The sequence below is a fragment of the Diaporthe amygdali genome (assembly GCF_026229845.1).
Source record: "Diaporthe amygdali strain CAA958 chromosome Unknown NODE_9_length_1275696_cov_64_842800, whole genome shotgun sequence".
NCBI classification, from domain to species: Eukaryota; Fungi; Ascomycota; class Sordariomycetes; order Diaporthales; family Diaporthaceae; genus Diaporthe; species Diaporthe amygdali.
Window position 1 is genome coordinate 48,362 of NW_026517029.1, and position 25,459 is coordinate 73,820.

Consider the following 25,459-nt stretch of genomic DNA (forward strand, 5'->3'; position numbering starts at 1 on the left):
AACGTCTACGACACCAGACCACGACCACAACCAGGCCACGTCCACGTTCACCTCCACGTTCCACGCCCACCTCAAAGTCCTTCTCACCGCCGTGCATTTCTGGGCCCATCCCCGTCCCTGTCCCCGTCCCCGTCCCCGTTCCCGTCCTGTCTATTTCCCCATTCCTATCTCCTACATCCTTGCTGCGTTGGCAGGTCTGAAATCCGCGGTACCGTCGCTTGACCACGCCATTCCCTTCCGGAGCTTCGTTAGACTCCTATAGTCTCTCCCTTCCACAGCCAGTCCTCTTTCCTGCCTTGCCAGCACTAGGACATAATACATTGCGCCTGTTCTGTGTGCATACGCTCTTTGCTCAAGCCCCCGTGCCTTCGGTCCGTGCTGCTCGAGATGCCTCCCCTCGAGGCGAAGCCCACGGCCGATGAGGTCGTCACGTATGGAAGCACTCCGCCAACCGCTCCGCCCGACCTGAGGCTGCTCCACTACAATGATGTCTATCATCTGGACGCGTCTTCAGCTGAGCCCGTCGGTGGCATCGCCCGCTTTATGACCGTCTGCCACGAGTATCAGAAGGGAGACCGTTTCAAAGACCAGCCCGCCTGTGTCACCCTCTTCTCTGGTGACGCCTTTAACCCCAGCCTAGAGAGCTCTATAACTAAGGGCAGCCATATGGTGCCTATCCTAAACGCACTCGGCACCGACTGTGCCAGCCTGGGCAACCACGATCTCGACTTTGGTGTCAGCCAGTTCCGCAACCTGGCCGGGAAGTGTAGCTTTCCCTGGCTGATTGCAAACGTCCTCGACCCTGCTCTTGGCTGCAATGTCCCCATCGGCAACGCTAAGCGGACACACATCATCACTGCCAGTAATGGCTTAAAGATCGGTATTATTGGGCTCGGGGAGCGGGAGTGGCTCGAGACCATCAACTCTCTCCCGCCAGACCTCATCTACAAGTCCGCCAGTGAGACCGCCAAGGAACTCATCCCCCAGCTGCGCGCTGACGGTGCCGACCTGATCGTGGCGCTCACCCACATGCGCGAGCCAAATGACAACAAGCTGGCTGAGAACGTTGGTGACCAGATCGACATCATCTTGGGTGGCCACGACCACTACTACTCCCACAGCTTCATCAACGGCTGTCACGTGCTGAGGTCCGGCACCGACTTCAAACAGCTCAGCTACATCGAGGCCCGCAAAGCCCCTCCGGGCTCTCCTAGGCCGTGGCAATTTGTCATTTACCGCCGCGATATCGTCTCGTCCGTCGCCCAACACAGGCCCACCCTCGAGCTGGCAGAGAAGCTCACAGCGAAGCTCAAGCAGTCCCTCGAGAAGCCAGTGGGCTGGACTGCCGCACCCCTGGATGCCCGTTTCACCACGGTGCGTCTGCGCGAATCAAACATAGGCAACTTCGTATGTGACATCATGCGCCATCACTGTAGGTGTCTCTCTGCCCTGCTCCCCTGGCCTGCCGAGCCGCCGTCTGCTTCCCGATGCAATCCTCCAGAGTGCACTCACTACCTAGGTGCTCTGGGCTCCGTAGCAGGTTGCTGACTGATGCGTATTATGAACAGACTCTGCTGACTGCTCCCTGATGGCCGCCGGCACGATACGCGGCGACCAAGTCTACCCTCCCGGTCCGATCCGCGTCAAGGACATCACAGACTGTTTCCCCTTTGAGGACCCTGTAGTTGTCATCAAAGTTACTGGACAGGCCATACGTGAGGCGCTCGAGAACTCTGTGAGTCTGTATCCGGCACTGGAGGGGCGGTTCCCACAGGTCTCGAACATCCGCTTCACGTTTGACCCCAAGAGGCCAGTGAGCGACAGAGTCACCGAGGTGGACATTGCAGGCGATGGGTACCTCCCAGAGAAGGTCTATGTACTTGCTACGAGAGGCTATATGGGCCGTGGTAAAGGTGGGTCAAGTATGAAGTCTGCCCGGTGGTGAGGCCAAAGTACTAACTACGACTGACAGACGGCTACAAATCCCTTCTCATCGAGGAAGAGGGTGGCCAAGCTGTCGAACTTGTCTCGGAGGAGAATGGCATTCTAATCTCCATGATGTTGAGGCAATATTTCATGTCCCTCAAGGTTCTTGATCAATGGGCTCATATGGGACCGTCCATGAAACGCCATTGGGGCAAGGTCGTTTCTAATGTCACCAAGTCACACCCATGCCTGGAGCCGAAACACACACCTGTTCATGCCCATATAGCCGAGCACCCCGTCACGCCCGTCTCGAGTAAGGGAGGCAAGCGGGGTTGGGAACATTACTCGCCGGAAAAGATGCGCCAGAGGAGAAGCAGTGTGGGGCCACTGACGGAGAGGGAAACGGATGTTGAGCGTGACAGCTCCAGTCCTTCTCCGGAGCCCAAACCATTGGGTGGCATCACAGAGGAAGATGATGAAGAAATGGAACTTAGAATCATGAGGAAGACTTTCAGGAAATGGTGCAAAAAGGCAGGGGTCAACGCAAAGGCCGGAGAGGGACTTGAGGAGAACGAAGTCGACTGTGACTGGACCAAGGCGATTGCACCACAGGTCGAGGGGAGGATTTCAATGGTCGGAGAGTAAGCCTCATCCTCACGTAGATTAAGGTTCGTTGTGATAGATGAAAAAGAATGGCAAATAAACATAAAGATCGATCAAAATCGATGGTATGTACGGCTTCCCAGTGATGGGTCTCCGTCCACACACAGAAGCACATGTATCAAGGAGAGCCTGCTGGTTTGGTGGGCAAGCCCCAGTACTTAGACTACTCGAGTGACTTGCGCGCGTAACACGCACACGCACACGCACACAAAGTCAAGGAAAATCACAAGAAATAGACCTCCCCCTTTGCTTTCCTGGCAAACTCCCCTTCTTTATGCTTCTCGCAGATTACTTCGCCCCTGGCCCTAGTTGTTCCAAAATCACAAAGGTTCAGATATGCGAGCGAAAAGAAGGATGCCTCGCCCGGGCATAATCTGTCTTCTTGGGCTTTGGTTGCACGAACTTGAACATCCTGCGCTAGTCACTACGCCTAGAATCGTGTCGATATTCTGTAAGGAGTCTCACGGGCTGATAAAAAGCATATATCCTAGGTCATAACCATGGACTGCATAGGCACTTGAGATCCATTTGGCTTGCCTTGACTTTCCAATCAGTGGGTGACAACTCATTTAATGCAGCGCCTAAAGTGCTTATGTAATTCACAAAGACTCGTCGCCACTCAATTTCAAATATTGGGGTGGCGGCTCTCGCATACTTTCTGATTAGATCATTGGATGTTCTTCTTGAGTCAGCTCAGGCCAATGTCTAAAGATTCAAGTTCGAATGTTAGCATAAAGTGGTGAACTAACTAGGTAATAACAGTGAATCTGCAGTGTCCTTGAAATATGGGATTAGAAAACATGGCTTTAAAGCATCTCATACTGGTATTGGATTTCCATTGGCACATCTGACCGAAGGTCTCTGGAGTCTCCAATACGGTGCCGACTAATTGAAGCTGTCCGGGAAGATAGAGGCATGACACGAGGGGTGAGTAAGTAACCTGCTTTCAGTAGGTGTTTTGGCGGGTCTTCTACTGCTAAATGTATGTGACAATATTTCCCAGGCTCGATCGTATATCAAAGACTTCACATACAAGGTATATTCACCCATTAAAGCTTTCTGGGCGCAGTCCCTCAAAGTGTGTCGCGGATGGACGCCTTTGAGAGTATTAAATTGAAGTCGCGAAGCTCTGTGCCACCACAACGAGTGACATAATCTTTCAGGATATGATACAACGTTTCATGTGGTGGAGTGGATAGAGATAGACAAACAAATTAACAACACGTGGACGTACTCAGTGCTGCGGCCCACGACCTGCATTACACGGTGTCTTTGTCATGCTGCTAGTCGTATGTGCATTTACAGATACGCACATTTGTCTGCGTATGCGCAAAGACGCAACCTGAAATCGTGTTACAGATATGAAATTGCTTAGCGCCTCTAACATGGTCCGAAACAATCAAGATAACCAACACTGCGAGGCTGTAATTTGACGATTTCTAGAACTCAGCACAACCACAAACATCCACTAGTGGGTCAGGACCCAGTGCTGCCAACGTGCTGTAATAGGCTTGTTTCTTCTGCAAGGCGGTATCCCACAGGTCCGGCAATTCGGCAGTCCTGTAAGTGTATCTGTCCGTGAAGCCCCAAGTAGTGATCCCAACGCAACGAGAAACTTGCTTGCAGGCTCTTACGACAGTGGCGAAGTCCAATGCCTGCTGAGCATAGTCTGGACTGCTGGTAGGCGTACCGAGGTCGAGCTCAGTGTAGGCGACATCGACGCCCAGAGCAGCGAAGGACGTCAGCGTCGAGACTAGCCTTGCAGAGGACGGGAGTTCACCCGTGTTGAAGTGGCCCTGCAGACCGACACCATCAATCTTGGCGCCATACTCTTGAATACTCTTGACAAGGTTGATGACTGCGGTTGTCTTTATCGAGGGATACTCGATATTATAATCGTTGTAATAAAGTCTTGCAGACGGGTCCGCGGCAGCCGCGGCGGCGAATGCTATGGGAATGAAAGCTGGGCCGACTTTTGAGTACCAGACGGAATCAGAAGAGGACTTCTGTCCGCGAAACGTTCCGTCCGCGTCGATAGCCTCATTGACGACATCCCAGGCGTAGCATTTGCCTTTGAAATGCGTGACAACGTTTGCGATATGATTCTGGATAATTGCAATAATCGTAGAGTTGTCAAAGTTGCCATTGGTGACCCAGCTCGGAACATTCTTGTGCCAGATTAGGTTATGGCACCGCATGACTATACCGTTTCTAAGAGCTTGATTTACAATGCGGTCAGATAGCGTATAACTGAATGAGTCCCGACTCGGCTCAGTGTTGGCGAACTTTTGCTCATATTCGCACGTGTACGTGCCGAAGTCCTGGTTGCGTATGGCAATGGCATTTGCCGCCGCGTCATTGAGGACAGCTGTGGAAACTTGGCTTCCAAAGTACTTCAGTCCATTCTATAGCATTCAGAATTAGCGACCAAGGCATTGAGAGTGAAGTTTTGCTCGAAGATAGGTCGAAGCATCAATGATGCTACCATGTACACATTGCCTGTCTCAAATACTGCAACCTGACGGAGGGCTTCAAACCAAGCAGTGGAACAGACCACCAATATAACGGATGTTTATCATTAGAGAAGTTCAAATCATATCTGAAAGGCTTACACGCTGGGCGCGGACGTTCAAACCGTCAGCGGAAACAGGCCAGGTTCCGCCGAAAAGGACAGCGAAAGCAGCGAAAAGCAGCCTCATTTTGACATTGAACGGGAATGAGAAGATGCATGATCAGATCTGAAGAGGAACTCCAGGGCTTAGAGCGAAGGTGAACCGGGTATTTCAAGCAGAACGTGCTAGACTTTGATACTGACTGGAACGTAAAGTGCACCATGTGACAATGGTGAGAAAAGAGGACACACAGATATCCAGGATGGAAGAGTTCCGCAGGGTTGGAATGCTTGGCTTGGCTCATTTTGACATTAATCGAGTTTCCGATTATCTCGGCAGAGGACTTCAGCTATCGAGACCCATTTAGCGTGAAAACATGCAAACAGAAAGCCTCGTTGGGTTCTATTACTTTTGAAACATTTTCCAGAATGCGGACAGATTATATTTCACATATGCCTGTGGGAAATGTGGGTCTGATCGGGCTTGGTCACTACGATGGCACGGATGGTCACTGCTCCTCCCACACTGCGATCTCACGCGATCAAGTGGCTTGCAAGGGAATTGTATCCTGGATGAAATGAATTGATTCGCCCGGAGCGAAAACGAGAGCAATGCAGTTGCGTTTCTGAAACCATTCATAATCAACTGGCATGGAAATTCATAGCTGGCACAACAACAGACTGCGTTCGTCACTTTTCTGAGGTACCACCGCCTCTCGTGGCCCGAAACCATGGATACCTTGCACAAACCAACAAGATTAAGCACGGCTTGAACGGCATGAGCTTCGGTTGCAGGGTACAAAAGCACAAAATGCAAAGAGCGAGACAAATGTGTAATGTTCCATGTGTTCAGTATTCAAGATGCTTCATAGTAGCAAGCAAACTTTCAGAATTACTATCGATTGACTTAATATAAACTTGTGATATTCTAACTTTGCCCTACCTGTTCTCTATACTGTTACAATCTCTCCCTAAGCATACAATCATGACCGTGGTATAAGTTCAACCCATAGGCGACTCTAACACCGGAAAGAGCACCGGTTGATCCCTTCACGCACACTTAGGCATCGTCGGTAGGGTAGTGGTAAAATGAAGGGGAGAGGGGGATAGTTGGAAATGATCTCCGTTGTGTCGATGAATTCAACTGTTGCTTTTTTACTGCAAGACAGGTTAACGAGTGTTTTCCAAGAGAGGAACAGTTGGATAAAATTAAGAATGTGCTCTCATCAGGACGAGATTCCATTACGCGATTTATGCGAATCATCATTGTTGTTGATGCAGAAACCGTAGTGATAAATCTTGTCATCATTTTCAAATATCGCAGGAGGAAAAAGTATCCAAACGTACCTTAATTAGTATGGTCATTCAAATCTACTGGCAAAACCTCAATCCACTCGTTGCACAGTACAAGACTTTCGAGGTGCCTCAAAAACATCACCGCATTGGGACCAAGCAAGGGACGCGATGCTGAGCATTGTTGCAAAGACGGCAGGAAGACGAGGATGAGAGAAGAGGCCTGAGGAAACAGCTGCTATATATCTACCCATAAGTCAATTCTGGGTCCAAAGGAAGAGCTTTCACCCACGTCATGGTTCCACCTCGTGGAGTCTAAATGTGGTCGTGACCAAGGAAGCTGTTCAGCTTCGAGTCAGTCTGGAGCGCAGCGCCTTACGATCAGCCCCACACTGTAAACACTGTAAGTCGGAGCGGCTCCGTTGTCAAGATAACACCAGGTAACCGTTCACAGCAAGTTGCCATTATAATAACTGGCCATTGAGATGTTTCAGGTTGGCGATGCTTCACACAGGGTGTCTTGAGTGAGCTGCTCAATGTTCGAGGGCAACTATACGGCCGCAAAAGGAGGAACAGGGCCGACTCCGTCTGCTGTTTCTGAACTTTGTAGCGTTTTGAATATGTACGCACGAATCTGTTGTCCTCACATGCACCTAGCTCGTGGCACATTCGATGAAACTGGGGTCAAAGAACAGTTTGTCCTCTGCGTAATCTGTAGTCATGAGCAGACTCCAGATCATGCCGCCCGCCCCTCAAAGCAACCAGTCTTGTAGTCAGTGACGCTCGCTCCCATCAAGTGATCGGAAGGGCCGCTAAAAGTGGCTAGCAGCGTAAGGCGGAAAGGCCTTGCTGGTGGGGTTTTGAACGTGCTGTCTTTATAATGACTTCCTCATGTAGATGAAGAGCAGGAACTGCCAAACCAAACATATCGCAGAACCCGAAAAAAGCCCACTATAAGTTGGCTGTAGTAGATTCTAGAATGGGCGATTCTAGCAGTTCAGCCATCCAAAATTATGGCAACTTCTTAATGAGACACCCTGGTAGCAAGATCTCAATTGAGAACAAGCTACGCCAGCCGATCTGGATGCATCATCTACGTCCTGGAAGTGGTCAAATATAGAATATTTGAGAGAGCTAACTACACATGGAATTGGTAGGTGCTCGTGAATAGTACTGCCACAAACGCAGTTGGCTTAATGGAGTATGTCTGTCCTGATAATTGTACTGAATTGCCGGGGCTCCAGTGAGATCTGTCCACCTAGCTCGATGATTGATTGGCCAAGTAACCAGCTGGTGATCATTATAAACATTAAACTTCTTTACCTCTTTCCAAGTCGCAGACTCGGTTGTGCTTTATACTACGTCAGCAGGCCAGGACGGATTCATCGGAGCAAGAAACGTGAATAGTTGAGGTCTCAGACTCAGCCCTCCAAATCCGCTTTCGGTTCTTTTTCTACGTCATTTGCCCTTAGACTCGTGCAGGAATGGCCCTCGCTGCCATTCACTTTTGGCATACCACCCAGGAGCTAGAGATCCCTCACTGAGAGCGTGGAGCCTGTCTCTACGGCCACAGAGTCACGACTGTGGCCCTGAGGAAGAGGTACTGGAAGAGTCACGAGAGAAAAGTTGCTCGAGAATTATTGAACGAAGGTGAATTGTTTGCAACACTGATTCTCAGAGGAGCTGGCCTGGGCAAAGATATTAGCCCTTCGAGTCTCGGTAGAGAAGCAGCATTTAGACCAGAGGTCGTTTGTCTCACTATCACAATAGAGTAGACCCTTATTTGATCGGCTGTCATATTGCCTAGGGTTGCTCTGCCCGACAATTAGGCGAAAAGTTAGCTTCTGACTCCTGGGTATGGGTTGAGCCCTATGTCTGTCCGTACGCGACTCAGCATCCATGGCATGTCTTCTTCGCGTCGTCTTGCCCCCGCTTCTCTGCAAATCCGGGGTAAAAAATCTGTGCGCAGCCTCAAATTCCCACGCAGATTCATAAGGCGACGCGCTGAATCGCCAGGGAAACCCGCCCGAGGCCATGCGCAGCGAGTTGAAAGCATAGGAGCATGGCTGCTTAATATTGCGTTTCCTGGACAGCAAGGGCCCTCGTATCCATTGGCAAGAAGCCCTGATCAAGCACGGGCCTCGCTGGCAGGTACCGACTTTACATTTCAAGAAGCTGGTCCAGATACTGCTTTCATAGCCAACCTTGAAGCATGCATACTGTATCCTTGGGTGACACCTGTCGAAAGCGATTTTAGGGATAATTATCGCCGGATTTCGATCGCACCCCGCAGGAATGCCCTGGGTTTTGTCAAGACCGTCGGGGACGGCTTGCATGAGGCTGATTTCGGGTTTGTCCCAACTGTCTTGATATATTCAGCCACCTTGGAGCGCAGGAGACTTGGGGTCTGAAAGTTTTGTCTCGCCCAAGGTTGCCATTGCGATACGGCTCAAAGTCTGGCCTGGCAGACTAGCCTCTCTGGTTAATGAAGATCGGAGGTCTGTTACCCGCCCCTGTCACCGTTTCCCCTTCTGGTTATCGACCATCCTAACAACGACATGGTAGCCCCCACGTCGCAGTGGGACTCATTTGACCACAGTGCCTCGGTACGTTCACTCAGTTCCAACGGCAGACGGCCGCGGCAGCTCGGAAGATCTTTTGCCATGGAAAAGCATTCTGACCTGCTGCTCCGTATCTCGACGGTCAAGTCACCAAAGCGTCCGTACGTTGAGAACTCACAGAGAGGCAAAGCGTTCGACGACAATAATGCTCTAAGATCTCTGCCATTCGTCCATTCCTCCAACGGGCCCAGGGTGCCATGCTGAAGCTCAGGTGATATTGGAAAGGTTCGAGAACCGCAATGCGGATGTGCACCCATAAGCTTTACTAGGGTCCCGAGACGATAGCTTAGTGATCGGCAATAAGACGGTCGCTAGCCACCAACGATGAGGCTCCATCGCTGCGGGCCACATCCACTGCCATCTTCCAGAGGTGTATCAGGAATGGGTCTTCAGGGGGCCTGGGTGCACAACAGCTGTGATCCCGGGCGGCGTAGATCTCCCTTGCCCGCCGATCATGCCCGCGTCTTTTCGGACCGCCGAGTCTCCCGAGGTCTTGTTTTGCACCCCTGACGCTCATCAGTCGGAACAACCGAAGACGAGGTTTCAAGGCTGCTCTGGGGACGGCAGTTGTCCTGCCTGTAATACATGAGTTGCTGAGCCGTTCAGCAGCTTCATACCTGGGTAATTGTTTGCTAGGCCATGAAAGAGAGCCGAGTGTCAGAAACCCGTCAGTGTACATTGACGACTCGGGCCTCATCTTGCCGCTCTGCCCGCCGCTGGCCCGCAATGAAGTTATCGTCGTGAAATTTCTGCAACCTGTGTAATCAGAGCTTGTGGTACCGCATGAGCGAGCCGGCCCCGAGAGTGCCTCTTTATGGGCCTCACCCCCTGCGTCTTGCTCAAGCATCATCGCAGTGGGTCAATTGTCTTGACGCCTTGAAATCGCCGGCTACCACTAGTGTTGTCTCGACGATCGGTCCCACTCGTTCTTGCGCATTGCACCCACGCGTGCCATTTCACTAGGCAGTTCTGGTAGCCCAGATTTGCCGCTCACCCAGGATACTTCCAGACATGGCGATCCATTATCATAATTATCCGCGGAAGTGTCTATGACAGCCGCCAGGTGGGCTAGGTGGGTTCATACTACAGTAATGCTGGCAATTTGCTTGAAGACAAGGAGAGACCTTGCCACTAGGCAATCTTAGATCAGGAGAAAACTCCTGGAGTCCCTCTTTTCCCCAGCGTCAGTATCTGTTCTCACCATCTCTGCACGATCGTAGCATCATCGTTCGCTTTTCACCTTCGCCTCACAAGAGCGGTTGAGTTCGACCGTCGTACCGGTCTCGTACATCTCTCGGAACAACAAATGTAGACAGTCACAACAATCGACGTTATAACATCGAGTCGTGTTCGCTATCAGGGGAAAATGGCCATCTACAAAGACGATGCTCCTAGTAAGTACCTTTCTCATGCCAGAACCCCCTTTTCCTCCCCCTTGAAGGGTCTTGAATGCCGTGTCAGATGTCTTGCGGGATACGGCCTGTGTGACAACTCTAGAGACCTCTTCGTAGACCTTCTGGGACTATCGAGATCGAAGTTGCTAACTAGAAATGGTTGGATAAGACGTCTTAGGAGGCGTTGTGACCTTGATGATTTTCGCCTACGTAACTTTCGCTCTCCGAGTATGGGTTCGACATGGAAAGACGTGGGGAAGCGAAGATTGGGTCATGACCTTCGCAACTGTGAGTTACGTGGAAGATGAGAGAAAGCCATCAATCTTTTCTAATTGACGCTCTGGTCATCTAGATCCCATTCTCCGTCCTGACAATAAGTTGCATTCTTGCTGCACTTAACGGCGTTGGTGTCCATGCCACGCACCTCAAGGAACCCGGAAATGAGCAATACCAAACACTGGGCTTGATGTACTTCTTTCTCTTCGAGGTCTTCTACTGCGCAGCCATTCTACCCATCAAGCTTTCGATCTCCCTAATGCTGATACGAATCGCACAAAATCGAAAAGGATACATTTATTCTCAGTGGGCTATGATGGTCCTCTTCTTTCTAGCGGATGGCGGTGCGCTGTTTTACATCATCTTTCAGTGTACGCCTGTATCTTACGCCTGGAACACCGATCAAGATGGGTCTTGTCTCCCGGCCGCATATCTCGCCGACGTTTACTACGCTTGCACAGCGGTGAACATACTCACGGACTGGGTGTAAGTAGCATTTGGGAAGGATTCATTTTCTTTCTTGGGGGCTCATCGAAGGCGGCTGCATGAACATATAAGCTGTCAAAGACTAAGGCAGCTCTTTGACAACTCTGAAGTCCCAACCTTTTCTTTCTTTTCGCAACGGAGGATATCGTACTGACCCCGCGGAATAGTACCGCCCTGCTGCCTATTCCATTATTATGGCATGTTCGGCTTGAGCGAAGTGAGAAGCTTTCAGTTGCAGCAATTCTCGGACTGGGCATTTTGTAAGTCGTCCAGCCAGTCCGTCCTTGTCACAGGCAGGCCATCCTTGCTCCATACTTACAACTCCCTAGTGCAAGCTTGGCAGCGTGCATCAGATTGAACTACACAATCAATCTTACCGATTCCGCGGACTATTTGTGTGAGTCCATTACCAACCCCAGATGTGGGCCTGAGGAACTAAACATTCTAGACTCGGTCTCCAATATTGTGATATGGGGTTATGGAGAGATCGCCGTAGGAATGTTTTGTGGGTGCCTCGCGACCCTCAGGCCGCTTTTCCGAAAAATGTTCCGTCTAGGCTCCCTTGGCACATCCGGACAAAAGCCCACAGGTGGCGCGTCGAACCTACCATTTCCCCAGAACTCGAGAAAGACCTACGAGCAATTCTCAAATGGGCGAGATGTCGAGATGGGAAATATGGGGACTGTCAGTAATGCTTATAAAGGGCCCGCCCAGGATTCCGATGAGAACTTCCGTGCTAGCAGTATGTCGAGTGAACCCGATAGCATGGACCAGATTCTGTGTGAGGCCAAGAAGCATGGGATGGGTAATAAGAGCATTGTTGTGAGTCGACAAGTTAATGTCGACCGTTCTGCGGCTTAGTGGGCACTATTTTGGACTGCGTTCGGCGTTGAAGTGAGGCAGGTGATATCTGGTGTCTTGTGTAATACCTGCGATGGATGTAATTAATCAAAACTTAATGTCAGACATCTTGATTACAGTTGTGCGATGCGGTGCGATTGCTGTCCTGCCAATCTGACACCTAAGCACATGATCTCGGGCCCACTGCCGTGGCCAGCGCTGTTCTTTGTCCCCATTAAATGCCGGCGACAAAATCCTGTACATAAATAGTGTTGCATCTTATCAGAAGGTTCCCGTAGCAGCAGATGACCGTTATTAAAGGTTAGGAAGGACATTCAATTGTATGATTATTTAATGAGAATTCGACAAACACCGGGAATTATTTCTTTTCCAGGGGTATTCTTCGCATAGGCGCACCGCTCACTCAGCCTTCGGCGTTAAAAAGTAGATGAAGGGGCTTTGGCGACACTGAGCTGACAAGAAAGCTTTCAAGTCGGATGAATGCGACCCTTTGACTAAAGAAAGGAGCACCTCGTGTTCCCGTACGGATAATACACCGGCCATGGTTCAGGCAAACCAAAAAAGACCCGTTCAATAGCACGGAACTATAGGTAATTCGAGCCGCCTCAAGGGTATACCGAGCTTTTCGTTGTGATACGATTTGAAAACTGGCTGTGCGACAGAGATTTCATGACGCTGATAAACGTTCATTGGAATAACGTTGATCATGCGTCTCGATTTAGAAAGTGCTGTATATAATGTATACAGGCTTGTGGTGCTCCATTTGTATCTTCTTTGCCCGTAGAGCCTCTGGATCTTGTACTTAGTTCCAAATATTGGAATGCGATGCCTGATAATTCTAATCGAGTGATGAGAAAGCTCGCATGAAGCTTTCTCTTCAGAAGCTCTCCGCCAAGTGTGCTCCGGCTTCACCATGCGGGTGAATTACCTAATTGATTGGACACCTGTTTGTACGAGAGACGAGAGAGATTTTACGCAAGAGGCGGAAAAGAATGCTGAACTTAGACGCCCATCTGGCATAGAAAAGTTGATCAGATCTCCAAGAAGCTATAACATAAACGCTATGTTGTAATGTCTCGTGTGTGTGCATTGCCCTGCATGTTGCTATTCCCACATGCCACCACCCATACTCTACTCAAAAACGAAGCCCGGATAACCATCCGCGGCTACTTCATTAAGTGTGGCGTAGTAGTTAGAAACGCCGCCTAGATAAAGTAGAGGCTCTCGCGGCTTGCCGGGAACGTTGTCTCCCATGTACCACTAGATTTTAAGGCAGTAAGCATTCCTTTTTCGATAATACGGATTCTGCAAGATAGCAAGAGAAGAGCATACCGATTTTGTGTTAGGTACTAAGGTCATGCTGGCTAAGGTTAGGATGGTTTGCCGCCATCTCTCCTCAAACTCCTTCTCCGCCACCACTTTTCTCTCACCGGCCTCTCTCATCCGGGTTATCAATCCCACTATCCAGCCCCCCTGCATCTGTGCGCACTGCAAAGACCGGAGAATTAGCTATAACATATCAAAGACTAAGGTTCACATAAGCTCCCAGCAGAAATATAACACCTCTTGAGAATATATATCGAGAGCGCCGAGGCACGTCTCTAAGATTCAGCTCGAATCATTTTCTTCATGCTCAGGGTGGTCTGCTGCCAGTTCAAAAAAGCACTTGGGGCTACTCACAGTTGGTCCATTGCAGAGCGCCGTGGGTCCCTGAGGCCCATACGTAAAAAACATATTTGGGAATCCGGAGACTGTCATGCCGAGATAAGTCCGAGTCCCTTTCTTCCAATAGTCGGCCAGGCTCTCGCCACAAATGCTCTTGATATCGATTTGCTTAAGCCCACCTGTAATGCTGTCGAAGCCAGTAGCACATATGATGTGATCGAACTCCCACTCTTTCTCGGAAGTTCTGATTCCTTTCCCGGTGATAGTCTGAACTGGGGTTGCGTTCACGTCGACAAGGTATATATGGGGCTTGTTGAAAATCTCGAAGTAACCTTGCTCGAGAGAGATTCGCTTACAGCCGAAACTGTATGGTGCTGTTATCGGTGCGAGGAGGTCCTGCTTGCGGGGATCATGAATCTTGGCGCGGGTCTTGTCACGCCAGAATGAGTATGCCTCATTGTTGGCAGCCTTGCTCGAAAGAAGGTCCTGGTAGTTGGCAAGCCAAAATTTGAAGTCACCCTCTTTCCAAAGGGCCTCGTAGATCGCCAGCCGTTTTTCAGGGGGATCATCGAATGTGTTGCGACCAATAGGACTGAATGAGAAGCCGCTAAAGGACAATGGGCGAGCCTTGAAAAGCTCTGGGTACGCTTCCCGTCTGAGTGCCTGCTCCCCATTCTTGTAATTGACCTGCTTCATGGGCAAAGCCGTATTGGGTGTGCGTTGAAAGATCACAAGTTCGCTAACCGCTGAACTGAGTTCTGTTGCCAGTTGCACCCCAGTTGAGCCAGTACCAATTATAGCCACCCTCTTGCCCTTCAGGTCTAAATCCTCGTGAGGCCAATACGATGGGTGAATGAAAGTCCCCTTGAATGTTTCAATGCCGGGCCAGTCTGGGATGTATCGCTTGGCGGCAAAGCCTGTGTTCAACAAGAAGTACTTGGCCTCGAAAACAATGCCTTCCCGAGTCTCGATAGTCCAGAGAGTCTCAGAGTCGTCCCAGCTGGCAGACTTCACAAAGGTATTGAAATAGGTATCCTTCCGCAAATCCCATCTTCGCGCAGGATCAGGGACTGAATCTTTGATAGGACGAAAACAATACACAGGGACTTACACTTCTGCGACATGAGAAAAGTAATCCCGGATCTCGAGAGAGTCTGGGAACCTCTGTTTCCAAGCCCATGTGCTCCACAAAGCCGGGTCATCGAACTCGTAGTGAGGGGTAGTGCTGTCGACGCGCGCGCCAGGATACCTATTCCAGTACCATACACCACCGTAATCGCCGCCGCTATCAACAAGCTTAGTCCTATAGCCCAATTCTCTCAGGCGCTTGAGCTGGTATACACCTCCGAACCCAGCACCGACAACCAGTGCATCGAGTTTCTCGACATGATTCGATTCGGACCCCATCGTAAGGCAATGTGAAGCAGAGGTATGCACCAAAGATAGTTTGATGTAATATGTGGAGGTGACAAGGAGAATTTAGATGACCTGGATTCAGAATTGGACGGCCAAAGTCCGTGAGGAAGTGGGTTCAGCAACCGCAATGACTTATACGTCCAATAAAGCCGGGAGATCTCGCCGAGAATCCTAAGAGATCAATAGCAAGATTTGAATCCAACCTTATCAAAATTCCGTGGACAAAAAATTTGGAGTGATGTGGCGTGTTGGACCGTGAGAGAAGAGCAGGCACTGGACGAAGTACCATGCTTTTGCCACTACACGCATGCATGAAGGGGGGTGAGATTTTTCGCGCGTGACCTTGCAGAAAAAGGAAACAATGAGAAGAAAGAAGAAGAAGAGTAGAGGAAGGAGCGGGGCATCCTTTTGCCCGTTGGTCCAGGCCGTCAGGTGAGAATGTTCTTCTCTCTCGTGCAAGGGTATTCAGGAAGGACGAAGCATCTCCGCCAAGGTCCAGATAGGGAGGCTAAGACATCGGACTTCCATTGGCGGTCATGCTGGACTTATACTGGACAAAAACACAAGCAGAAGCGCTCTTCCGGTAAAAAGTTCAATGAACAGCGTGGAGTTGTTGTCCTTGGCTAAATAGCTCAGTCCGTACTTCAGAGGGTGTGGATGAATACATTCATTTGCTTCTGTAGTTTAATAGAAAGTACGTAAGACCGGAAATGAGTGCTGAGCTCTATATCCGACGGTCGCAGTAAGTGCATCACATTGTGGACTCGCTGTGCCTAGCTCGGCATATTTGACGCGAGGGGTAGTTGAACTACAGAGGAAATGGATGCACCCACACTTCTGCAGTATGGATTGGCCCTCGCATAGTGTTGCCTGGATTCAACTGGGGTGGGTGGAACCCGGATGCAATAGGTTCGACAGGACGTAATCATGGATTTGGGCACGATGAAAACACAGATGGCCTTTTCGATATCACACACCGTCTCTGGCTACCACCATCACCTGCCCTTAATCTGATGGCTGTCTTTGGTTGCAAATTTATGCCTATACACGGTTAGTGTTCATGGATAGGCTCGCCTCTTTTCTCGTTGACGTTCATAAGAAGGCCCTGCTACATCAACGATGCAGAGGGCCCGACGGACTTACCAGCGTAGAGTCCAACACGCTTGAGTTGGTGCTCGTTGCATATAAGGCACTTCTTAACTGACCCAGTAATATGGATTCTGCTGCTAGAGACAGTTCGTCTGGCCTCAAGACACGCACACATACTAAGCGATTCTTGCCTCGGCCTTGTTCTGTTCCAGTCCATCAATATCACCCTTGTGAGGGATTGCGGGGTTTTAAGACTAGCAAATTGAGTAAACAGGCCGCGAGGAATGGGATGTGACAAGGAAGTATGTATTGTATCATGTAGAATTCAAGCTCGTGTCCAGACTAGATAGCGGCTTCAACGGTGTGTTCGATTTATCTCATGCCACGTACTACGGCGGCTCAAAGACATAGAACAACAGCGTGTCTATCTCGTAGTACGTCCTTGAACAGGCAGAGCTTGCAACAGCCACTTCCAGACACCATCGCGATGACCGCCAGCCGGCCGACGTTTGATGAATGCTGATTTAATAGGCACATCGTGACTCCTCCTTGCCTTGAGCCACGGACTCGAATTATCACCGGTTTACCGCGCTATGTTTGACTCTTGGGGGACTCTGTTATTGTCTCTGGCCGTATGACTCAACAGCATACTCAGAGGGTGTGTGAGTCCGTTTTCCTCTGTATTTGAAAAGTTTCCCTCAATCTATCGTCCCATTGAATAACTTCCCATTATCGCAGGTCGGTAAGTTGGCCGCATTTTCTTGGCGACAGCCCCCGTCGCAAGTGAAGAGTGTCTGCTGGCCGTTCACACAGGTGAAGAAGATGGGCGAGCTGAACGACGCGGATTGGATGCAGCCGTTTTGGGTTTGGACGGTCTGGCAGATGTTGACGGTTTGGCGCTCGCTAACCTGAGCTGCTATAGCCAGGCTATTGAGGACGAGGACGACAGCAATGGCCGGGATTTGCATGGCAGGAGAAGAGAGCTGAACAGCAACGAGGGTGGGCGACGAGGGCAAAGCTGGGCAGAGCGGGACTGGTGCTGGCGGCAGGGCCGGTTCTTTCAGTAGGCTCTTGATACTGTGAAGAGCCTCATGAGATGATGAAGTGTTGAGAGGTTGGCGTGCAACACATCATTACGGCACGATCTTGGGGAGAGAGCAGAAACACCTGGACCGGGGGGGGGGGCAGCATTTGCCGACTTGGCCGTTTGAGATATCCTGCCTTGCAAGGGGTTCAGGGGGTGTTTCGAATTGCCACCACGTCGGCGCACGGGCAATTTGACCCTAACTGCTCAACTAAGCCATAGCTGCAAAGAATTTCGAGGAATTGGAGGGCAATTGAAGCTGGTCAGATTGTCTCCAACTTCGCATCACTCCCCGTCAGATCACGATGGCTCGGCGCCAGGTTCTTGGCACGCCGAAACATTTGGTAATGTAGCATATCTATAAAGATGAGCATGCTGTGGATGCCAACATAAAGAGTCTCTTTCTAGTCTACATCCCAGCTCTGCCGTATCAACCTATGTCCTGTTCCACACCGCATATGTTGAGGCAACTCCAGTCAGCCAGCTTCTCGAACACAATCCCTGCAGTGGCGCCCCCCAACAGTCTGACACGGCCCTGTAAGACCCGGTCACCAATACAAGAATACCCAAATGTCAGGAAGCATTACTGCGTGACATACAGCCATACCATCCCCGGTCGCCATCACACATATGATCTACTGATCTATACAAAACTCACGACGTGACGCACAAGATCCAGTGTGAGGGGTGGCCGTGCCGAAGGAAATATCCATAGCTTCGGGTCATAGGCATCTTGTGTAGGACCAAAAAAGAGTAAGACACTTAGGGAAAATGTCTGTATTGGCCTATCAATAAACATGAATGCGGCCCAGGCTCCTCCAGGCTACAAGACAGATCATCCTATGGCCAGTATCTCCAACCCAGTAGTCACTGAGTTGACACGACTCTGGATTATGCAAAACTTAGACCTGTTTGAAAGTGCTGATCTAATACACACCGAAAACACTTGCACCTGCTCATTTTAAAGTTAACAATATGACCTTCATGCAAGGCTTCCATATATTGGAACAATAACTAAAGATAGAGTTTCAAAAGGACCATTTTTATTACTTACTATACTCTCGGAATCAACATTGAAAAAGGTCATTATCTAATACGGCCCTGCAATACTGCGAATGATCTCCAAAAAATCAGTATAGATAGGAGGCTTTTTTGAAAAGACCATTTAGCAGGGTTGTAAATTACGCATGCAAAGAGTTGTCATTTATAGTAGCTCACTGGGGGCGAGGCACATTGGAAGGGTACAGCTGGCACTGGCGCGTTGGGCGAGGACATACATAGATGCGCCTTCTCACGGACAAGCACAAGGGAGGCCGACGAAATCGGTCATCACGAAGCCGAATTGCCATACACGGCGCGTTGTATGACATTCATGGCCTTGACGCAGTCATGTATGCTCGAAAAAGACAGCATGATTACTTGAATGCAAACATGCCTGAAGTTCACAACGATTCAATGTGTTCTTTGAATTGGGTTGTAAAAAAAAAAAAAGGACAAAGGCTGATGCTGCCGCCGCGACCAGCGGGCGGCGTACCTAGGTCAAACCCGGTTGACGTGAACTCCCAGCCGCCAACTGCCAAACAGCTTCCCAACAGAGACCAGCTACTGGGGATGAAAATGTACAAGAAGATGCAGAAGACGTACCACGCCCAAACATCCTAATTAACGCCCTTTTAGTGTGCTCCTGTATGGCGTTGACCGATTGTATGCGCACCTGTGATGAATGCACCTGGCACTATCACACACGTACCCAGGATGGATGGCAAGAGCGACATGGCATAGAGTGGGGTATCACGACATCTTCTGAACGAAATATCTACCGCGCGTCTGCGTTACGCATGAGACGCGATACGGCAGGACGGCCATTCCCATGCGAGTGGATCACGCCGCCCCGGAATTGCCCCAGACAGATCGCACACGCAATGTTGATGCAACCTTGTCGCCGTCGCCAGAGACCCTGGACACTGCAACTGTCACGGATTAGGCATGGGCATGTCCGTGTAGAAGAGAGCCTGCCCGGTCATATCCATGTACACCTGCCTCGCAGTAGGATCGAGGTCCATAATGCTGAAGCTAAGTGATGACGGATCCAGATGGCCATGCCCCAACTGGGCTTGTTCGTACAGGGCCGGATCAAAAGGCGCAACCCGCGGTGTGGCCTGCTCAACAGGCGAAATTTGCGGGGGTGTTGGTAAGGGCCCATTCATGCGGGTGAGATTGTGCCGAGGGAGTGCCTGGGGCTGTGATTGCGGCGGCATCTCTGCGGCGCTCATCTCTTCCAACGAATAGTACAGTGATTTGCTACTGCTTGCAACTGGCGAGTGAGCCATGTCAGGGTCATTCAGAGAGTCTTCCACCTCACGGATGGCGGCAGTCACGAAGCCGACCCCCCTGGACCGCACCTTCAAGCTCCACTGGAAGTCTATGAGCTTTTGCCGGTAAAAGCCGGCCTCCATCTCGGTGCTGCTGGTTGCCCATAGAAGACCGCCGAATGACCTGATGAGGGCTAGTGACTTTGGCGCTGCGGACCACCAGAAGGCTTGCAGATGCTCGGGACGTAGGCACTCGACGAAGCTCATGGCCTTCTCAAGGCAGGCCTTACCTGCCTCACGAGCGATGTCTCGGACGGCAGGCAGGGTGTCGGGAGTGACTCGGCGCATGATGAAGCGGTATATCATGATTTCGGTAATGAAATAAGACAGATGGAGGTTGCCGTTGGAGCAGAGTCGTCTCGGCTTCGTAGAGTCCATTTCTAGGCCCGGAGGTATCTCCTCGGCCCACGCCTCGAGCCTCCTGACCATGGGCTTCACCATGTTCATGAGACCCTGCACACCGTGCTGGGCATAGACGCTCTCTGTGCGCACCTGGTTTGGCCCGTACAGAGCCTCGAGGGTTTCTGCCATAATTTCGGTCAGATGTGTCAGGTGGATGAAGACCTGCCGCCCTGTCTCGACTTCTGTGCTCCCGTCCTTGCCGTCATCATCTGCGGCTGATTCTGGGAAGTCGTCGAGCGCTAGGTGAGGGATGCGCCAGGAGCCTGGGGTGATGTGTGACGGTCGACCGTGGGTGAAGGCGCTCCACTTGTCTTGCATGAAGACGGCCCAGGCCAGCCTCCTCCTCAGCCCCTTCTCCCAGTCCGGAATATTCCACAAGGAGCAGTCCATGTGTAGCCCAAGCTCCTCCGCAAGCGCCACTACCTGGCTCGTCAACACCCACGAGTCCCCTCCTGACCTCTGCAGCAGCAGCAAGCCTGCCTGGACCGTAGAGAGCTTTGGGCGGTGGATGACGGCGGACAAGGAGGTCATGGCCACCTTGAGCAGCGCCATCGCGTCCGGCTTGTCCTTGGATGACAGATCGGGATCGTACTCCCACCAGTCCATGGCAATGAGGTAGAAGGCGGCAAGCTGAGGCGGAGAGAATTCCTTGAAGGAGCGCGCGTACTTCTCGAGCCATACGGCCTTGTGGATCACAGGAAAGCTCGGGTGCACTGTCCTGAAGTACAGGTTGACGAGTGCTGGCCCGTGTGGACGGACGAGCGACTCGACGTAGTCAAGGTCGTCGTCGTCGTCGGCGCTGAACAGGGTCTTGGAATCTGGCCGCGACAAGAACGTGATGGCGTTGTCGGCGCGGCGAAACTTGGAAGTTGTCTCGTCGGCGCCATGATCCACCAGGCCGTACAAGACGTCGAGGAGCTGTCCCTCGTACACAGAACTGGGGCCGATGTACCTGAAATGCGTGCTGCCGTGGAGGCCCAGGGTGCAGTCAAGAAGCGACCTTGCACTTGAGGGGCTCGTGGCATGGGAGTCATCTCGAGAAGTAGCAGATTTCGGCTTTTTCCTGGACGAACTAGGGGACGAATTGTGAGGGTCAGCATCCGTGAGGCACACTGGGAGGGAGCGGCACCGGCCGCTAGGGGAGGAGTGAGCGAGGAAAGACGGGGGCGTACGGATCGGAGCTCTGCCTGCGGTGCTCTGGGGTCGAGGAGATGCTTGCCAAGCTGTCAGCCTTGGGCCTCTTCCTCCGCTGAGGCTCATCGAGGTAGGTGCATGCGCGACGGTGGAAGGAGCACAAGACACACTTGTCCTGGCCGGGCTCCTTGACGCATCTCGACTTCCTCTTGCGGCAGGTGTCGCAGGGGCGGTCGGCGCGGGTGCGGGTGGCTTGCGATGAGTGCGCGGCGTGTGGCTGGCCCGCGGCGGCGCCCGTGCCAGCGCCAGCGTCAGGGCTGGAGCAGGTGCTTGCTTCTGAGGCGTGACATTTGTCTCGAAGAAGGTCCATGGGGAGGATCGGGGGAGGTTGTCAGGCTGGAGGCTGGCTGACTGGCTGGCTGGCTGGCTGGCTTGTCTCCTCTTGCCCTTGGCTCGGCGGACAGAAGCATCGCGGAGCACAACGCAGGAGGCGAGGCTGGGAAAAGGGGTGTGGGGGTGGGGGTATGTATCTATCTGTATGTGTACGGGCGAGAGGCGAGACACGACCAGATCTGGCCTGACCAGACCAGACCAGACCCAGGCCTGACCAGAAGGGTGAGGCGAAGCATGGCGAATGTTCCGCTCCCGGATCCTCCACAGGGATCAGAGCACCTGTGTCAGGAACAAGGGGCGGGCGGGTGCTGGGTTACTGCGCCGTGCTGTACTATACCAGTAGTATCGCAGGACTAGTAGTATGTAGGCAAGTCGTCTTGTGTCTGCTATTTGCTAGTGTACCAGGCTGGGAGCCTGTTGACGTCGACGTCAAAGTCAAGGCCGTCGCCGGTTTGGCCATGGGGATTCCGATTCCCGATCAGATCTGTATATAGCACGATTCCCAAGTCCATGTCCAGGTCCAGGTCAAGGTCCGGGCGCATGCAGGGTGGACGTGTGGTGGACTGGTGGGCGTGTGGACGTGGGGACTTTGGGGGGGGGGGGGGACTTGGGGGACTTGAACTGCCAGGACTGCGAAATGCAAGACGTGGAGAAATGAGTCTCGTGGTGTTTGGCTCTCATGGGTCGACTGCCTCGGGGTGTTTCGCTGTGATGGTGCAACATGGAGGCTCAAAACCTTATCGCCCCTGCCGCGGCCCAGGGTCAGGGCCGGGTCCGGGGCCCCGGTCCAAAACGGTCGATGGCTACCTACTGTGGTAGGCGTGCTAGGTAAGCACGGTAAGGTACCTAGGTACCCAGGTAGTCTAGGCAGTCTAGTGTACGGACGTATATATATATAAATATGAAAAGACAGTGTGTATTCTGGCCCACTGGTCAACGTGTCACACCGCAGCTATCACCAAAAGAAGGCGTATGGCTGCAATTTGACTGTGTTGACTATTTGGGTGTGTGTTGGCTAAAAGATCTACGTACGTACGTACGGCGTAGCCGATTTGGTGTTTGGCTGCAGCTGGGCTGCTTACGTAATCCCTACTGGATCCACAACAGTGCAAGCTTGACGGTTGTCAGACGGTCGGGTGCACTGGGCAGCTTGTGTAGGAAATACCTACCCAGGTAGAGTTACCCAGGTAGAGTTACCCAGGTAGAGTTACCCAGGTAGAGTTACCCAGGTAGAGTTACCTAGGTAGATAGGTAGATAGTTTGAACCGGCGCCAGTGTGCCCGCCCTTTTGTGTGTCCAGAGATGGGTTCAAGCTGAGGTGCCCTCTGTGCCTGTGCCTACGCTACCATGCAGGTTTCCCTACAGTAGACAGCACGGCAGGTAAACCCGCGGCCCCACAGCTGTCAAGCGCAGGTGCAACATTGAGGTGCAAGGGCGTTGGAGGTCGAGGTACACAGTAGGAGTGGAGGTGGGGTGCTTCCCGCCTCTGCTCATCCCGCAAGCAACAGCCCACAGCAGCATGCTAACGCTATGTATGCACCTTGCACTTGCCGACTGACTGCCAGCTCGCCGGCGGTGGCCTGCCTGTACTGTAGACTGATCTGGGGACCCAGGCACCTAGGTTATTTGATTTATTACTTATGGTTTGGCACGGCAGCAACCTCGCCTGCTACTGCCCACTGCCCACTGCTTATTGCTCGCCTGCAAAGTGCAAACTGCCCGCCAACTGCCAACTGCCAACTGCCAACTGCCAACTGCCAACTGCCAACTGCCAACTGTCACTGCCAATGCAACTGCAACTTCAACTCCAACTGCAACTGCAACTGCAACTGCAACTGCAACTGCCACCGCAAGCAAGCGCGCACAGCACTGTGTAGAGTTTCTCCCCTTGACCTTCAAACGGATGTGAGACTGTCCGAATCGAGTCGACCTGCCTGCCACAACCTTGGAAAGTGTCCACCCCGTACCGCCCATCAACCCTCAACCATCACCCCTCCAATGCCCAATGCCCATTGCCCATCGCCCATCGCCCATCGCCCATCGTTCACCGCCCACCGTCAGTCGCACAACCCCCACAACCCCACAGCCCGTCTCTTCGCTCGTCCTGGCTTTTGATCTGATCTCATCATCTTGCTTTGCTGGGAAGTCGCCGCCACAATGGGCAGAACACTGCCTTGGAAACCCGACGGCCGCCCATCCGCGACGAAACCACCGACCTGTCTACATCCGACAAGAACCGCCTCACCACCGCCTGGGAGCTCTCCCTCCCGCCCGAAACCTGCCGCGCCTTCGGCTCGCTCAACGCTTGTGTCAGGCCCTGTCCCACCACAACCACACATGCGCAGACCCAAAGAAAGCCGCACAGACGACTCAGCCGGCTCGCCGCCCTCAAGCCCCCCACAATCGTCTGAAGGTCCGCTTCCTGAAAGGTCAGTAACTGATTGATTGACTGACTGACTGACTGACTGACTGACTGATTGACTGGCTGTGACTTGAAGAAGAGAAGGGGGGGGGGCTGGTCAGATTCCCGCGTCCCATGTCCATTCCACGTCCCACGTCCCACGTCCCACGTCCAACATCCCATTTACTATCGTGCCCCGCCCAGCATTCTATTCCATTCCCTCGACTCTCCCCTCGTCTGGTCTCTTCGGCAGACAGAACCATGCACGTCATCCGTTGATGCTGACTCCCCTACAGTTTCATGGTCGAGGGCTTTGACAACGATGACCGGTGGCGAATGGTCGAGGATGAATTCTACTCTGTTGCTGCCCGCTTTACCGCACATCTCCATGCCGCCCAGTACCGCCGTCTGAAGGACGAGGCCAAGAGGCTGAGTCCCAACACCATCCGCACTCTCGCGCGGCCCGTCACTCGCCCCCCGACTGTTGATGTAATGCGGCGCCAAGCAGCATCTACCTTGGCCGTCTCGCAGCGCCGAGCCATTACAACAGCCAGGTTGCATGCCAAGGCCTCAAACCCAGCCGCTGCCGCTGCCGTTGCCGCACAGTCTGAAGATGAGGATAACGATCGATTCCAAATCCAGCTCTCCAGGAAACGAACTCATTTGGCCAGTCTCATGAACAGTCCCCGGAAGAAGGCACAACCTCTGACGAGCATTGCCTCCATCGGCAAGGCGCGTGCGACTGCTTTGAGTACCTATAGCCAAGCAAGTAGCCTTGGCACTGGCACTTCTCGGGCCAGGGAAGAGAGCCCCGCCAAGCACCGCCAAACCCCAGCTTCTGCCAAGACCGCGCATGCTAGTGATGAGTTGCGCGGTATTCCTCAACAGGCATCCTCACGAAATTGCTTGACTTCACAACGAGCCTCTTCTCAAGTTGACTTTGATTACGATGCCGATAATCTTGAGCAACACTCGGCCAGAACTTTCGGGGCGCGGCTTGGCACCCAAAAGCCAGCGACAACAACAGACAGCCAGTCGCGAGCACCGGCTGCACCAAAGCCAGTCCCAGCCGAACATGCTTCACTGACTCCAGCACTGCCGCCCTTCGAGGGCGACTGTGATTCAGACAGCGGTCTAGAAACATATTTTCAACGACGCTTGAGGGAGCGCCGTAAAAAGCCCCACCGCCGCAGATCCCCTGCTGCAGACGAACCGGCTGGGCAGGGAGAAAATCAGGCCAAGCTGGCGAGCAAAGATGCACAGAACGCGGCGCTCACAGTCCCATCAATCTGAAGATGGGTGGCTGACAAGGCCTCGAGCACGAGCAGACACGAGCAGACACGAGCACAGTTCGGGCCAGTAGTTATGATGG

General features: G+C 52.2%; 9 protein-coding genes across 9 annotated transcripts; 4 read left to right on the plus strand and 5 right to left on the minus strand.

The window, feature by feature from the left end:
• Positions 1–387: 387 nt before the first annotated feature.
• J7T55_012820 (flagellar associated protein) lies at positions 388–2,571 on the plus strand (the record flags this gene model as incomplete). Its single annotated transcript, XM_053141448.1, has 3 exons — positions 388–1,432; positions 1,569–1,913; positions 1,973–2,571. 3 exons carry the CDS (start codon positions 388–390, stop codon positions 2,569–2,571), a joined length of 1,989 nt encoding a protein of 662 aa, XP_052995169.1.
• A 1,457-nt stretch (positions 2,572–4,028) lies between these two features.
• J7T55_012821 (Endo-1-4-beta-xylanase 1) lies at positions 4,029–5,288 on the minus strand (the record flags this gene model as incomplete). The annotated part of the gene is made up of 2 exons (XM_053141449.1): positions 4,029–4,994; positions 5,202–5,288. 2 exons carry the CDS (start codon positions 5,286–5,288, stop codon positions 4,029–4,031), a joined length of 1,053 nt encoding a protein of 350 aa, XP_052995170.1.
• A 3,763-nt stretch (positions 5,289–9,051) lies between these two features.
• Positions 9,052–9,318, plus strand: J7T55_012822 (uncharacterized protein; the record flags this gene model as incomplete). The annotated part of the gene is made up of 1 exon (XM_053141450.1): positions 9,052–9,318. One exon carries the CDS (start codon positions 9,052–9,054, stop codon positions 9,316–9,318), a length of 267 nt encoding a protein of 88 aa, XP_052995171.1.
• Positions 9,319–9,400: 82 nt separating this feature from the next.
• Positions 9,401–9,961, minus strand: J7T55_012823 (uncharacterized protein; the record flags this gene model as incomplete). The annotated part of the gene is made up of 1 exon (XM_053141451.1): positions 9,401–9,961. One exon carries the CDS (start codon positions 9,959–9,961, stop codon positions 9,401–9,403), a length of 561 nt encoding a protein of 186 aa, XP_052995172.1.
• A 519-nt stretch (positions 9,962–10,480) lies between these two features.
• On the plus strand, positions 10,481–12,131 carry J7T55_012824 (uncharacterized protein; the record flags this gene model as incomplete). The annotated part of the gene is made up of 6 exons (XM_053141452.1): positions 10,481–10,508; positions 10,678–10,796; positions 10,861–11,270; positions 11,438–11,530; positions 11,600–11,667; positions 11,719–12,131. 6 exons carry the CDS (start codon positions 10,481–10,483, stop codon positions 12,129–12,131), a joined length of 1,131 nt encoding a protein of 376 aa, XP_052995173.1.
• Positions 12,132–13,739: 1,608 nt separating this feature from the next.
• Positions 13,740–15,203, minus strand: J7T55_012825 (Baeyer-Villiger monooxygenase; the record flags this gene model as incomplete). Its single annotated transcript, XM_053141453.1, has 2 exons — positions 13,740–14,847; positions 14,908–15,203. 2 exons carry the CDS (start codon positions 15,201–15,203, stop codon positions 13,740–13,742), a joined length of 1,404 nt encoding a protein of 467 aa, XP_052995174.1.
• A 1,796-nt stretch (positions 15,204–16,999) lies between these two features.
• Positions 17,000–18,117, minus strand: J7T55_012826 (uncharacterized protein; the record flags this gene model as incomplete). The annotated part of the gene is made up of 2 exons (XM_053141454.1): positions 17,000–17,378; positions 18,044–18,117. 2 exons carry the CDS (start codon positions 18,115–18,117, stop codon positions 17,000–17,002), a joined length of 453 nt encoding a protein of 150 aa, XP_052995175.1.
• A 1,241-nt stretch (positions 18,118–19,358) lies between these two features.
• Positions 19,359–21,663, minus strand: J7T55_012827 (transcriptional activator protein DAL81; the record flags this gene model as incomplete). The annotated part of the gene is made up of 2 exons (XM_053141455.1): positions 19,359–21,231; positions 21,332–21,663. 2 exons carry the CDS (start codon positions 21,661–21,663, stop codon positions 19,359–19,361), a joined length of 2,205 nt encoding a protein of 734 aa, XP_052995176.1.
• A 2,180-nt stretch (positions 21,664–23,843) lies between these two features.
• J7T55_012828 (uncharacterized protein) lies at positions 23,844–25,380 on the plus strand (the record flags this gene model as incomplete). The annotated part of the gene is made up of 2 exons (XM_053141457.1): positions 23,844–24,115; positions 24,384–25,380. 2 exons carry the CDS (start codon positions 23,844–23,846, stop codon positions 25,378–25,380), a joined length of 1,269 nt encoding a protein of 422 aa, XP_052995177.1.
• Positions 25,381–25,459: the final 79 nt, after the last annotated feature.